The sequence below is a fragment of the Gouania willdenowi genome, chromosome 8 (genome assembly GCF_900634775.1).
Source record: "Gouania willdenowi chromosome 8, fGouWil2.1, whole genome shotgun sequence".
Classification (NCBI taxonomy): Eukaryota; Metazoa; Chordata; class Actinopteri; order Blenniiformes; family Gobiesocidae; genus Gouania; species Gouania willdenowi.
In genome coordinates, this window is record NC_041051.1 from 21,888,712 (window position 1) to 21,903,281 (window position 14,570).

The 14,570-nt window shown below is 39.0% G+C and overlaps 1 protein-coding gene across 3 annotated transcripts in view; it reads left to right on the forward strand.

Annotated features, from left to right (window-relative positions):
- Positions 1-14,570, forward strand: part of znf385c (zinc finger protein 385C) — a 195,058-nt gene that overhangs the window by 165,776 nt on the left and 14,712 nt on the right. For all 3 annotated transcript variants that reach the window (XM_028454584.1, XM_028454583.1, XM_028454585.1), the window contains one exon: positions 6,056-6,281. In XM_028454584.1, the coding sequence (XP_028310385.1) occupies positions 6,056-6,281 (226 nt within the window). The remainder of the gene's footprint in view (positions 1-6,055; positions 6,282-14,570) is intronic.

The window sequence follows — 14,570 nt, forward strand, 5'->3', positions numbered from 1 at the left end:
ATTGCTGTCCCTATAGTGTGGTTGTGAGGTGTATAGGTGTGTAACATCATTGCAAGTCAATTATAATCCTGTATACTGCTAACAAAGTGATAAATTATGGTTTTTCCAACATACTTAGTGGAATATGTGATTTGCAATTAAATATTTTCGACTAAGTTGAGGCACCCAACTAAAGTGAGTCATAGCTAAGAGTTAGTTCCCAAGACAAATGTTTTTGTTTATTTAAAAGTAGTGGTGTCCCAATCAGTCCCACATCAGCAAGAGAACGAATATCGGTTTATATCGGACTGCATCTAAAATCTCAGATATATATTATGTTTATTCATTTGTAGAATACTGTAGATATTATGTTGAAGGTTAAAATGTATGTAACCAATTGGTTAATAATAAATGGATCAGTTTTTCTCATACCTACAGTTGCTGAGTATTGTTCTCTGTTTGAGTAACATCACTTGATGAAGCCTTTTCTATCATTCCACACTACAAAATAAGTAATAAAAGTATGTATTATTCATGCTGATATCGCATCAGGTTGATATCGGTATCGGCCAATACCCAAGGCTGCAATATTGGTATCGTATCGGAAGTTAAAAAGTTGTATCGGGACATCCCTATTTCAAAGAGCCCTAGTGCTAGAATGCATTCTTTAATCCTATATTACATGGGAGGAGGTGATTCCGGTACCTTTCATCAATTGCTTTACTGTTCATCTCACTGACTTACTAAACTTGTGTTTTATTCACTGTGTTTGTCCGTTTGTGAGGAAATGCACATATCGTTCTGCAGTGTTTGTGCTTTTAGAAAATACACGTTCTTTTAAATTGAAAGTGGATTGGTGAACGTAAAGGTTTTTTCAGCTTTTCCTTCACTGATTTTTGCTATACGTGTGAGTGTCACTGGCTTGTTTTGCAATAAAGGATTAGACAGCAGGGAAGACAGCCGTTTATCAGCGCAGAGCAGAAACAACAATCAGCAGCCGCAGCAGGAAGCTGCATTCACAGCTCAACTATTCTGCCATCCTCGCCTTCATACACACACAAACACACACAAACACACACACACGATGTACACACAGAAATATATGCACAGTCATACTGCTTATTCATAAAGACTTATAGGTAATGGTTTAAAATGGTTCAAGACATTTATTCAAGTCCAGGCTTGGCAAGGCACACATACACACACACACACACACACACACACACTATATCTTCAAAGCAGGTCTGAGGCTCAGGAGACGTGGAGCTAAGAGGAGCAGAGGCATTGACTTGCTCTTCGTACACGAAAGCAAATCCCATCTCCTGCCTCCACATACTGACTTACAAAGGTGTGTCAGGTCTCATTTTAGCTGTGTCTGTCTCTCTGAGGGCCTGCACTGCTTTCCGACACTTCTCAGCACCATTCTCAATGTTTACTCAAGCAATTGTTTCTTTGCTTTTCATATCTTTAAAAAAAAAAAAAAGTATTGGTAAAACTGAAAACTCCAGTTTCTTAACATTTTTGTTAACTCCTCATGCACTAAAGCAATTTTAAACTTATTTAAACAGGAAATGAAAAAAAAAAAATTATTTTCATGCTAACTATCTTCAATACTTAAAGAAACATAGAGCAGGATCAAGAAATAAGACTCCTTAGTGACCTGAAGGCTGCTAGGGTAGCTGCACCCAAATGACTGTAATGGTGTCAGCCTCCATCCCTGTTTTTCAGTCAGATGTTTGTCTTTTTCTTTAAGTTTTGGTGTCTGAGTGACGGGCGATCGTTGTGGTGTGTGTGGATCCTGATCATTGTGTATGCAAGTTTTGTCATTTGTCCACACCTGTCTGTGGGCATCTCCCTGTTGTTTTATGTCTCCTGGTTCTTTTTTGGTCATCCTGTTCATCGCTGCGTGTCTCCATGTGTGCAGTTCTGTCTCTTGTTTGTTTCCTGCATGTGTTACTCTGTGTAGTGTGTGCGTTTGTGTGGATCCTGTGTGCCGTGAGTACGCAGAGACAGCGGGCGGGTCGACGGTTTGAATCTGGCCCGGGCCATCACTGTGGGATGTTGAGCAAGTCCTTTAACCCCAATCCAACAGCTCGTCGGAGCGCCTGCAACGGCAGTCCACTGCTACTCCTCGGGGAACATGGGGAAAATGCAGAGGACGAATTTCACTACAGTCATGAATAATGTTTACAAAATTCAAATTTAAAAAATTTGGGTCGTGCTTGGGTTCCATGGTCAGAGGTGTAGTACCATGGTGTGAAGCTTGTAAGTGTGTATGAGTGGTGGTTAGAGGTGTGTGGATTTGGGGTCGTATGTGTGTGCGCACTAGTTTTTGGTGTAATCTGATGAGGACATCCTTTGTATATGGGTTTGGAGGTACACTTGTTAAGCAGTGGATCAGGAGCCTTTATCAGTCTGCGACTGACAGGCAGAGATGTTAGTTCGTTTTCAGTTTTGAGGCCAGTTCTTGGCCCGAAGTTTAAGTTCTCGTCAGTTAGTCAGCCTTTGGGTTTAACCTGTTAGGTGTGTACAAGCGTGTCTGTATCCACGGATTGAGAAAGTCACAGGAGTGACGTCAGAGAGACTGCTCCTGGCTACCAAGCCTGTATGGGTCTTGTCTTTTGACGTTGCGTCCGGACAGCTGCGCAGGAAATCCAGGCTTGGAATTGCAGTACAAAATGCATCACACAATAGAGAGATATGTGTGTGCTCATTCCTTTTGGTTTTTAATGCTTCATCACCCTTTATCTTTAAAGGGCCCATGTTACGATAAATTGACTTTTCTGTGCTTTAAACATCTCAAAAGTGCTATTTAGGCTTCATACACATGCCCAAAGTGTTGTTTCATTGATTCTCTCAATCGTTAGTTAGAGGGTGATTTGCTCCTTTCTTACTGCAGGGCGAGCCCAAACACCTCGCTCCAATTTGATGACGCGTTCCCACTTTGATGACGAATTTGACGCGGCACTGAGCTGGAGAAGCCGCGCCTCCAGGAAGCTCTCTGCCATGATTGACATGTAAACAGACACGCCCACAAAGGTGAGCATTTCAGCGTCGTTCGCGCAGTGCTATTTATGTATTTTCTACAGTCTATGTATGTACTGGCAAAAGCCCCCCCCCCCCCCCCCCCCCCCCACGCTCTGTCTCGTGTTTATAAAGCAGCATGAGCTTGGCTACGGAGTGGGTGGGAGGAGGGCGGGCAGTAATCTGGCCCTACGTCACCGTGCGGGGAGGAGGAAGTCAGTATCCCGTCTATAGACACACCCACTCATGAATATGCATAAATTGGATGCAAATCAGCCTGTTTGTGTAGAGTTGCTCAGAAAGTGACTTTTCAGAGGCTAAAACTCTGGAAAACAGGCGAGTTTGAGAAAATAAACTTCAAATTCTATGTTTTTGGGGTTCTTAGGACAAATGGAGATGGGTGAAAAATAGCATGACATGGGACCTTTAAAAGACTTAAAATGAATGTTTATTATTTCACAAATCCCGCCCTATGCTCCCTTAATATACAGGTATGAATCATTCCTATTAAAGGAAACTTTTAATTCACCTTTTTTCTTTCTTTCTTTCTTTTTTAAACTTGCCATTTTGACTTCTCGACATCTTTTTTTAATATATTATGAAAACATTTTTTGTGTGTGTTTTAGTAGGGTTAGGGTTATTATGTGTAGGAGTTAGGGTATGATTTTTTATTTATTTTAAACAGTCAAATGATGAATCATTCATCTAAACATTTCAAGGGCAGAATTTTAGGCTCAAAGATGAGTGGATTTAACCTGGAACTGAGGAGGACAGATTAAGACCTCTGACCCCTACAAAGGCTAGTGTTCAGTTTTTATGATTAATTAGATAGTTGAAATCTAAAGTAGAATAACCCACTTGAAGACTTGTGTCAAGTTATGCTATGCCGTATTAACTTACTTGAGTCACTTGGTTTGTTTTGAAAAGTAAACTCAGCCAACATTAGTAAGCAACCACCTTATGGCTTATCTTTTGAAGAAGAAGCAGACGAAGTTACTGTTCTTTGAGTAGGACTCCATCCCTCTCACCAGCACTAAAAATAGATTACATTGTGACGATCAGAGCTCATTACACACCTTGTCCTTGTGACTCTGCTCAGACTGGTGTGGACAGAGACGCTGGTGGTGGTGGTGAAGGTGATGCTTTCACTCGTCACATCAGGCTTTAAGCTTTTGGAGGCAGATCAGTCAAACAGTGTGACGATGGATTTGAGAAGCTTTTACTTTGACAGTCACAATATTTAGCAACCTGCAAATTGGGACATTTAGTTACCTTGTATACAACACACACATTTTTTATGGACCTAACATTACCTGGATTTGGAAAACAAACTTTTCTTTTTTTTTTCCTCTGTCTGCACATGCTGTCAAAGGTCAACACTACAAGAAATGCAATCTTTTTAAGACAGCAATGCATGTTTTGTTATTGAAAGAATTTTTTTTTATTTATTTTTTTTCATAATTGGGCAACAAACTTTTAAACTAAGTAACTACACCCCAAACCAACTTTTTTTTCTGCTGAATGTATTTGTATTTGGGTATTAAGTAGTCTTCACACTTTAGTATCACTTTAACTGTTGGCCTATAAAACCTGACACCCGCCTCCTTGCAAACTGTAGCGCGTTTGTTGGATTGGATACTAGTAACTGGTTTTGTCAGCATCACTTTAAAGGTAGGGTAGGCGATTTTCAAAAGCTAGCATGATTTTGAATGTAGCCTCTCCAAGGGCTCCGCCTTTTCCCCCTCCCCACATAAGATCTTAATTTCTGTTAGGACATAAAGACATTTTCAACCAAAAACTTAAAAAGTGTATCTGGAGAAAATCGCCTACCCTAGCTTTAATTATATAGGTGAGCTAATGCTACATTATAAATAGGGAGGAATACACACCTGGTGGAGCCACCAACTGGCAATCTAGTTTTTATTCATGTAAAAGTGAAGGCACCTGTTTGTATGTAATTACACTAAAAGCACAGTAAATCACATCTTAACAGTATAATTTTGAACGTGCACCAAAGTGCATGAGTTGTAACTGTTAAAAAATATATATTTTATGCATTACCATGAATAATGTACACAGTGCTGTGGATTATAGTTTCGTTCCTAATCTCTGCATGTTTCAAAACGTGCCAAAAAAAAAAGGCAGTGCATATAGAAATATCCCTTATGTTGATACAGAAACTGGACAAAATTATCTAAACCTGTCAGAACGAAACACAAAACTCATACATTTAGATCCAATTAACCTTGCATTTACTGATGCTATGAAAAATATCAGTTATACGGCATTGGTCATAAGCAAGAGATATTTTAATAATAAGAAATGATGCAAACTAAACTAATTTTGCAGTCAAGCAATGCAGCTGGTGTTTTAATAATATGTAGACTCTGTTGATTGTAAAGTGATGTCTGATTGTGTTCCTTTAATTGCTGTGCTTCTTTTTTAACCCCTTTTTGTTCAGTTGTGATGAGCCAATCAGAGTTGATCTCTCAACGTCGATTTAGCTTTTTAATGAGTGATCTTTGTATTGATCTTCTTGCTATTGTTCTGTATCCACGCTGGCTCTAACAGCAAGGGCTTTATTCTGACATCCAACGGGGTCGTGAGAGTAGTGAGAATGTGTTGGTGTGTGTAAACTCCAGGGTTTGATGCTGCATTGTTTTGAAAATGTGTTGTTGTTTTTTTGTTTACTTGTGAGCTTGAACGAAGTTGGCATTAGTATGTATTGCCACGGATGTCTGTGCTTTTGCAAATATTGCTTCTCACAGAGCACATTAATAGGGTAGTTGTAGAGATGGAATCCTCTCTCTGGTTGGATATTACACATGCAATTATACCTCTGCTCTCCCGATGTACCAGTGCTGTTATCAGGTAGAAACACACTCTCCTCCTGTGTATGCCTGCAAGAAGTACTAAGTGTACAGATGCATTTTACCATTTATAGTACGTGACTGGGATTTTTACAGCTGAAAATGCCTTGAACCCTTTCTTGCTATTTCTTTTTCTTTTTTCTTTTTTTATTAACCCCCTTTTTTCCATCTCTGTCCTCCAGAACCAAGCAGAGGCTCACTATAAAGGCCACAAACATGCTCGGAAACTGAAAGCCATGGAAGCCCAAAAGAACAGACAGAGAAGATCAGGAGAGGGATCAACTACCGGAAGAGAGAGAGACCGAGACCGGGAGAGAGAGAGAGACAGAGAGAGGGACCGGAGCAAAACATCGGTCTCTGAGGCGACTATTCCTGCACTGATGGATACAAGCATGGAAGAAGGAGAAAGTAAGTTTTGCAATGGAAAGCATAAAGGAAGTGTTTGCACTTTGTAATTCATCTCCATCCCTGAAAAATATAAGAGTATCCTAATCAACTTTCACTTACTTTCATACGCGTTTCGATGTCTTCTTCTTGTTCTTAACTGTTCTGGTGGGTTAAAAACATCTGCCAGAAACGTGTCCGTCTGTAATACCGGTCCGTCGGAAACACTTCCGTTGCGGAAACCCAGTGGCTGGGAAGTGTCAGGTGAATGCATTTAAAGAAATGAACACAAATGCAAAAAGGTCACAACACGAATGCAAAATGGCCACAACGGAAGTGTTTCCGACGGACCGGTATTACAGACGGACACGTTTCTGGCGGATGTTTTTAACCCACCAGAACAGAGAAGAACAAGAAGAAGACATCGAAACGCGTATGAAAGTAAGTGAAAGTTGATTAGGATACTGTTATATTTTTCATTTCAGGCTATTATATCATAAAACCCGTCCGCCTGTAATACCGGTCCGTCGGAAACACTTCCGTTGTGGCCATTTTGCATTCGTGTTGTGACCTGTTTGCATTTGTGTTCGTTTCTGTAAATGCATTCACCTGACACTTCCCAGCCACCGTACTCAACCTTTCCATAGATCACTCCAATGATTAGTCGACATAATGAATAATCATAATGAGTATTCTTGTTGATTTGTTATTTGTTTGTTTGTTTTTCAGTTTACTTTATTGTACTACTTGCACATGTTCGAAATAAATCTGAGAATTAGAATCAGTTAGTGACTTTCCCGCTTTGAAATACTTTTTTCTGCCTTCTGCTGATACTAGGGCTGGGATAAACGATTATTTTTTTAAACGATTAATTTAGCGGTTATTTTTTCGATGCATCGATTAATCTAACGATCTCGATTCGATTATCGATTATTCATCCATTAACTGCCTAAATTTAATCTATACATGTTGATTTACATATCTAAAATGAAAAAAAACATGAATTCCTTAATAATGCAGTGCAAGTTTATTGCTCTTCAGCTCAAAATTCCAAAATAAAGTTTGGGTGTGTGTGCGTGCGTGTCAAACCTACTTCTCTGACTTGGCCCTCTGTCCCTTTGGTTCTTGATGGATAGAACTCTCTAAAGTAGAGGCATTCTGGAAAGTTCAGGAGCAAGAGATGCTGTGTAAATAAAGGAGCTGGCTGAGATCGATTAAAGCCTAACAAGGTTGTTTTTATTTTAACCCCTTCTGCCTCTTAATTTCCACCGCACGATCCCTCTTCACTGCCTGCTGCTCACCTCCATCTATGTCAGTTAGATCTAGAGAAGAGCACTTGTGCATTTGTGCTGCATGAAAAGACTGGTTGAGTAGAAAGGTGTGAATAAGAGCAAGAGCATTAATTTAATGATCTGTCGAATGGACAACAAAGTTAAAAGAAATCAAAATGCTATTCTTTGTGTAGTCAACGTAAAACAATTTCACATTATTGCTAGAAATATTTGGCTTTTTTTAGCCTATAGATATTTGAGAAAGAAAAAGCGATGCATTGGAGTACTTTTAACCTTAAATGAATGTTGACTTTTTACGCAACATTAGCTGAGAAAAAAAATGAAATGGCTCTGAAGGCAATTTTTTTATAGAGTGAAACCCATTACCATCTCATGTTGCACTTGTCTGGGTCCACTCTTTTCGCTATCCATCCAAGGTGATGAGAGTGGAGCAGTTTTTTCCCCATTTTTTCTTTGGTTTTCAACTTCCCCGCCTAGGGAGGAGATTGCTATCTGAGCAGAATGTGGTGAAAACCTTGGATGCAAGACGAAATGGCAGAGATGAGATATGGTCGCACACAACTGGGAGGGACACGGTTTTTCCTTCATCCATGCCTAATAATATGCACACACACCCGAGGCTGTTTTTTCTTTTTTTTTTTTTTTTTTTTTTTTTTTTTTTTTTTTTTTTTGCCTTGAGCTCCAAGTTTCTCCTTTAGAAAGTAGAAAATGGACAAAAGACAGGGAGTCTGATAACGCTCTAATCAAACCTCATTTTAATATTCTGCTGTGACAAAGTGAGGCTCTAAAAGAGGAAAGCAGCAGCAAGATGAAGGCAGCTGAGTAAAAAAATGAAAGATAAGATTAAACAAATGAAGGAAAGAGTGGAATAACAGAATAGGGAGAGAGTCTTAGGAGAGAGGAGATGGATAAGTAGCCATCCCTGGTTTTTTATGCTGTGAACAATTTTGCAGCTCTGGAGCAATTCTGTGACGAGGAACATTCTTTGATATGCACAATTTGTGCATTTGGCATCGTGTGAAATTGAAAAAGGCACCAGTGCAAGTCACCACGGGCGTGAACTCCAGTGCCACACTGCAATTGAATTGAAGCAGAAATTAACACTCTTTGGAAAGATTTACCTCTGTCGTGGAATAAAAGGCTTCTGGGGAGCTGTATGATTAGGGTAATGCCAACATTGTTCTCCATCAGGAACCCATAGCACACCTGTCAGCTGGTCTCCTAAGCACGCTCTGAAGGTCAGCCTGCTCACCTCCATTAGAGTAGCTGCTAGTGCACATTTAGATACAAAAAACAGCTGATTTATAGTCAACGTGATTACTGCTGGGAGATGGAAGATAATTTTGAATAAAAATATATTCTAAATTGGCGGTTGGCATCAAGAGGAGGAACCTTTCATCTCACAGTTTAGTGTGAATCACCAAGTATATTCATTCAGCCACATTATTACAGAGCACTCTAATACATAACACTATATTGCAAGAGCATTCGTGAGATCAGGATATTAAAAAAAAAAAATCATTTTTATTTACGGTACGTAACCAGGCATTTTTGCAGTAATAGAAGTTAAAAGTACCACTTATATTGTCTCTATTACCACAGTGTCTGTTTGTGTTAAAATTTCCAAATGTTTAATTCAATGAATATTTACCATGTCCCCAATTTCCAACCCCTGATTCCCATGCCACTGATACCCAAGTATTTCTGGGTATGTATCACAGAAATTCCCATTTCTATGATACACGCAGACAAAAAGACATGAGTTACAGAGTGAAGATGACTTAGTGGCATAATTAGTGCATGAAATTATTAAATTAAGGATTAGAGAAGCCTGAAGATGGAATGGAGGGGAACATTTTTTCTTTTAAAGTAGGTCAGTCCAGCAAAAGTTTGAGAGACAAACAACTTCTCTTGAGCCATGGCCAACCAAGATGTTATAGCTGTGATGACACAAGTTTGAAAACCTTAATCAGGGATGTGATTACTAATATTAAGTGACTGTATCTTCAAACAAATTATTTGGTCATAAAATGCATACATTTACTGCGTATTGATTAGTTTTCAACCTTGGGTCTCAAGCCCATGGTTGGGGTCGGGTAAAACTCACTGGCTTGCATTAGCCATTTAGCTCAGGATAATCTTGCTCATCTTGCATAAAAAAAATACAAAAAAAAAAATGTGTTCAAGTAGCTGTGAAATAGAGGAATTTGTTATGGTGGAATGTTGCAACAATAAACAGCTTTTGATGGGCTGTAAGTGATGAACATTTGAGAAGTAAGGATTATATTTGTACATTTGGATGTGTTATTTATAAAAAAGAAATTTCCATCTATTACCAACAATACCCTTTTCTATTTTTTCTATTTTTAGCTACCGGGAAGACTCTGAGAATATTTTTAATTGTACAAAGAGACTGATCAATGGTCATAAAGCATGTCTCACACTTACAAAAGACAAACAAGTAAGAGCGCACCATGCTGTCAGAGAGAGAGTTGACATCAATCACCCTCGGCATTGATTGACTTTGCTGTTGAAACTGTCTTTGCGGGGAATCTCTCTTGTCACCTCAGTAATGATGATTTAAAGTGAGAATCTTTTTCCTCGGGGAAGCTGCTTAAGTTCTCACGCTGCGTGGGATCAGAACCTACCTGCTAAATCAAGCTTTCTGCATCGTACCGTGCCTGTCGTAAGTTTGATGTATATGTTGGTTTGCTCTCAGGCTGTAGCTACAGTTTACAATCATTACACTTTAAAGTGATTTATGTTTCAAAGCAGTAGAAAATAATGAATGAATGTATTTTTATTTTGGGAAGAAAAGCTACAATAATTCAGATATTTACAGATGCTCTATTTTAACCTTAATTAACAAACTCATCACGATGCAAAGCAGGAATCATGTAAGTTTGACTTCAGTTTTCATTTCTGCCAGTTTTAAAAACTGCAGTATATATTTTATGACACTGTTCACTGACTTTAGATTGTTTTTAAATAAACAAGAGACTGTAAGAGAGACTGTGTAAAACTGCTCTGTTTTACTCAGTTAGTCAAAGGACATGTTTTAGCAGATATTGCTAAACTATTTAGCTATTTGTTTTTGAGCCTTTAACATAGGTAGGCAGAGTAAATCTATACCATGTCAATAAGTGGCAGTAGGTGGCATAATAAGGCTGCTATGTGGTACATTGTTTGGTGTAATGCTAGACTCTTTGTGAAACTTAAGGTGCGCTGTGACTCAGTAAAGGTTAGAAAATACTGCTGTGTGGGAGACACGAATGTGGAGACGAGAATAAAACAAGGTCAGGACCTTTGAAGGTAAAACCAGACAGCAGTCAGAGAAGAAAACCCAGGAATTAGGACATGGGTTAGATGTCCTCTATGTAACAGTGAGAGATGACCTGGAATTTTAAAAAAAAACACACAATAACACAATAATGGTATTGACAATGCAAATGTGGGTCTAGAGAAAACACTAACACTTTACTTAAAGTTTTACACACTACGCTGTCATTATTATGACATGACAACTGTCATTAGCGTGGATAAGGTGTCATGAAGGCTGTCACTAAGTGTCGTTCGTGATCCTAACCCTAACTCCCAATTTCCACTGGATGCGGCTCTGCTGCGTCACGTCTCCACCGTGCCACCAGAGCTGATAGGTTTCCACTTTAGTCTATGTGTTCATTTCCACCGGGTCCGCTGCGGTGTTTGTCTGCTCCTTCCCAGCTCCGACAGTCCGGTGCTCCCCACCAGATATATGCTGGGCTTCTATTTCTGGCCGACACCGGAGCACGACGCATCAACCGGCACAGAGCAAATGAAGCTAAACAGGAAATTAAGCATGTACTCCGCAATAAAATATCTGGTTTCTTTTAAAAATAAAACACTTCAGATTATATTTCAAGTAACTACATCACCAAAATGTCATAATGTGTAAAAACTAAATCACATCCACTATATTGATTCCTCTCATACTGTAACTACACTGTAAACTGCAGCAACTTTGATTTAGTTCATGTTTTACTGGTGCAGTTTTATCTCTTTTCTATTGAGCTGTTGCTAAAAAATGTGTCTATGACAAATCCAGAGAGTCCAACCTTCTTGTTCTCCTTCGTTAGGAACACTGACCTGTTTATCTGTTTATTGTTGCGTTTATAACACATACATTTAACTGCGTTCTTGCGCTATTATATAAATATTGTGAGAACTCCTCTGTCTCGTGACGTCACCGTGGCGTACTCAAAACGCAACCGGTGTGGATTACCGGACGGTGGACAGCAGGGCAAAACCGGATTGGTGCCGTGGCACAAAGGAGACGTATCCATTGGAAATCCCCACTAACCCTTCGTTACCCTAACCCTTAACTCTACCCCTACCTAACCTCACTAGTCCCTCTACCTAACCAAAAAAATGCCAACATAGCTCCAAAGGTGTCATAATTTAGTGAACGACACTTAATAGCTGGGTTTCCATTACATATTTCTGAATTTCACAAAGTACAGATGCACTGTGAACGTTTTTCCATTGAAGCTTGTTTTGAGCAAGACCCTCGTAACTCCCGTTAAATCTCATTCTTCGCTGCAGGAATTTGGACACTCCAAACCTCCTTATAAACTTTTAGCGTTATTTGAGTGTTTTTTTCAAATTCAAGTGTTGCCATTACCAGTTTTTATTGCGCTATTTCGATTTTGCGCATTTCCAAGAGTAATGGAAACACAGCTACTGACTGCATAATGACAGCCTTCATGACACCTTATTCATGCTAATGATGACAGATAATGTCAGCCTTATGTTTAAAACTTCAAGGAAAGTGTAAAAAAATCCAAGGCCAATGAGGCACCAATTCTTGGCAGTTTGCAGCGTGACACTGAATGAGTCGTAGGAATCAAAAGATCCCGACTCAGTTTCAAACTTTGCTGTCAAACATGGATAATTATGAAAAAGAGGAATCACCTCAGCTGGAGTGTTTGACAGAATCCTCTTCTGAATGCAGTCGTTCAGGACGAAGCCTTTGATTGCCAACAATTTTCATGTCTTCCTCCTGGAGCTTCTGCCAAATCCACTAATCAGTATCACTGTCCCAGTGAGACTTCTCATGTGGCCCTGGCTTTCACAAAAAGGATCATACCTACCTACACCCACCCACCCTCAAAGGGGAGCTCAATCCCTCAAGGGTCACTCTCATTACAACAAGGGGACTGTGTAATCTTGCTCCAATATAGGTTTCTTTTCTCTAACGGGAATGAAAAAGGAAGACCCTTATCTGCAATGATGAATTTACTCTGGGTAGTGGAAGGAAAAATCAATGGAGTATATCTGCACGGTGATAGTGTGTGTGCGTGTGTGTGTGTGTGGCTCAGTAAATGAAATGGGACATTCAGCATGCGTAGCTCACAGCGCTCTGGGGTGAAATGTGTTTGTCCCTTAGGAGGGTAATGAGGTGAAGGGGAGATGTGTAAAGGAACTGCAGTGACTTATTGGCTGGACCCCACAGTCAATAGGTGTGTTTGAATTGGGAAGGTCTCCGTGTGCTCCTGATATTTGAATAGTGTTTTGGGGGGTAAGATGGGGAAGGATCTAATATTAGTTACTCACCAGCTTCAATGGAGTCCGTTCCATGTTGATTTAAGGGGAAACCATGATATTGTATCTCTAAATACGACAAGGCTAGAAGATAAAAAGCACTTTTAGCATCAAGTGTTTTATTTTAAGGAGAGGAGTCATTGAAGTAGTCTTTGATTGGCTGTAGAACATTGCTTTGTAGGGATTTCCCCCCCTCATTCTAAAAGCCCATCAAGCCAAACTCACTGATTAAACCTTTGAAAGTCAAATTATTTTAGAATTGTTCCTTACAAACAACCAATTAACCTTAAACAAAAGGACAAATTATTGAATGCTCTAAATACCTTAAGAATCATTCAGAGGAACTTGTAAAATGGCTGTGAGATGAAAAGTCAAATGTATTTGTGTTTTATTCATCATTGTTCACTAGTATACATTTTATTGTTTCTTTTTTCCTCTACTCATCACGCATTCAACGACATGTACGTGCTTCGTGTTGTAGAATATATTATATTATATTTAATGTATCTAATATTTTCTTATTAAACAGACCTTTTTACTAAACCCTTAAACCTGTTTTATGCTGAAAACAAATGTATTTTGTATGAAGAACTGTTGTTGTTTGATTATATTTCAACTCTTTGGACATTTTAGTCAAAGTATTAATATTTGGTTTATTTATTTTGTAAAAATATAGGAGTGACTTCCCTCTATGGGTTGAAACCCAGGTATTACAATTGTATTTTGCTATTGTTGGCAAAGAATGGTGGTTTGTGGCGTTTTGGGTGGCTTCTTACCACACTGTTGGCTCCGCCCCTCGTATAAAAACTATAGCGCCTGTGGTGAGTCGGTTGGATTGAGGGAATTGTACATAGAGAGTGAGGATTGAGTTGGTAGTTAGCGTAGCATAGATCTGTGGTTCCCAAACTTTTCACATTCCCGTACCCCTTCAGACATTGAACCTGAAGCCATGTACCCCTTACTCCTGCACACTTAAAAACATACTAATGTAATGTGATGTACAATGTGGCCCTAGAGCACAAATCTGGTCCTGAGACCATCAAATTAGGCCTGCAGGAGAAAGTTAAAAATAGAGAAAAAACATAAATTATTTTCCAGATTACCAAATAATTAAGTTGTAGATAAATCAGCTAGGATATCTCAGATATATAAATACACAAATTCAATGTATATTCCACAATATTTGGAGAATTGCAATCTCCCCATGCTTTTTCCCATAAGTCCAGTCATTTTAAATTTAAAATTGTTCAAAGAAGTCAATTTTCCTGCAATTATTTAACATAATTTCCACAAATTAAATTAAAATTGGTCTCAAAATTAATGAAATTTGAAAGCAAAAATCATGCAGGGACTGATATGTCACTTATTGCTTGGATATTGTTGGTGCCTTACATACTTTTTGTATGATTTATACATCGTGTAAAGTACAAATTTGGGTACA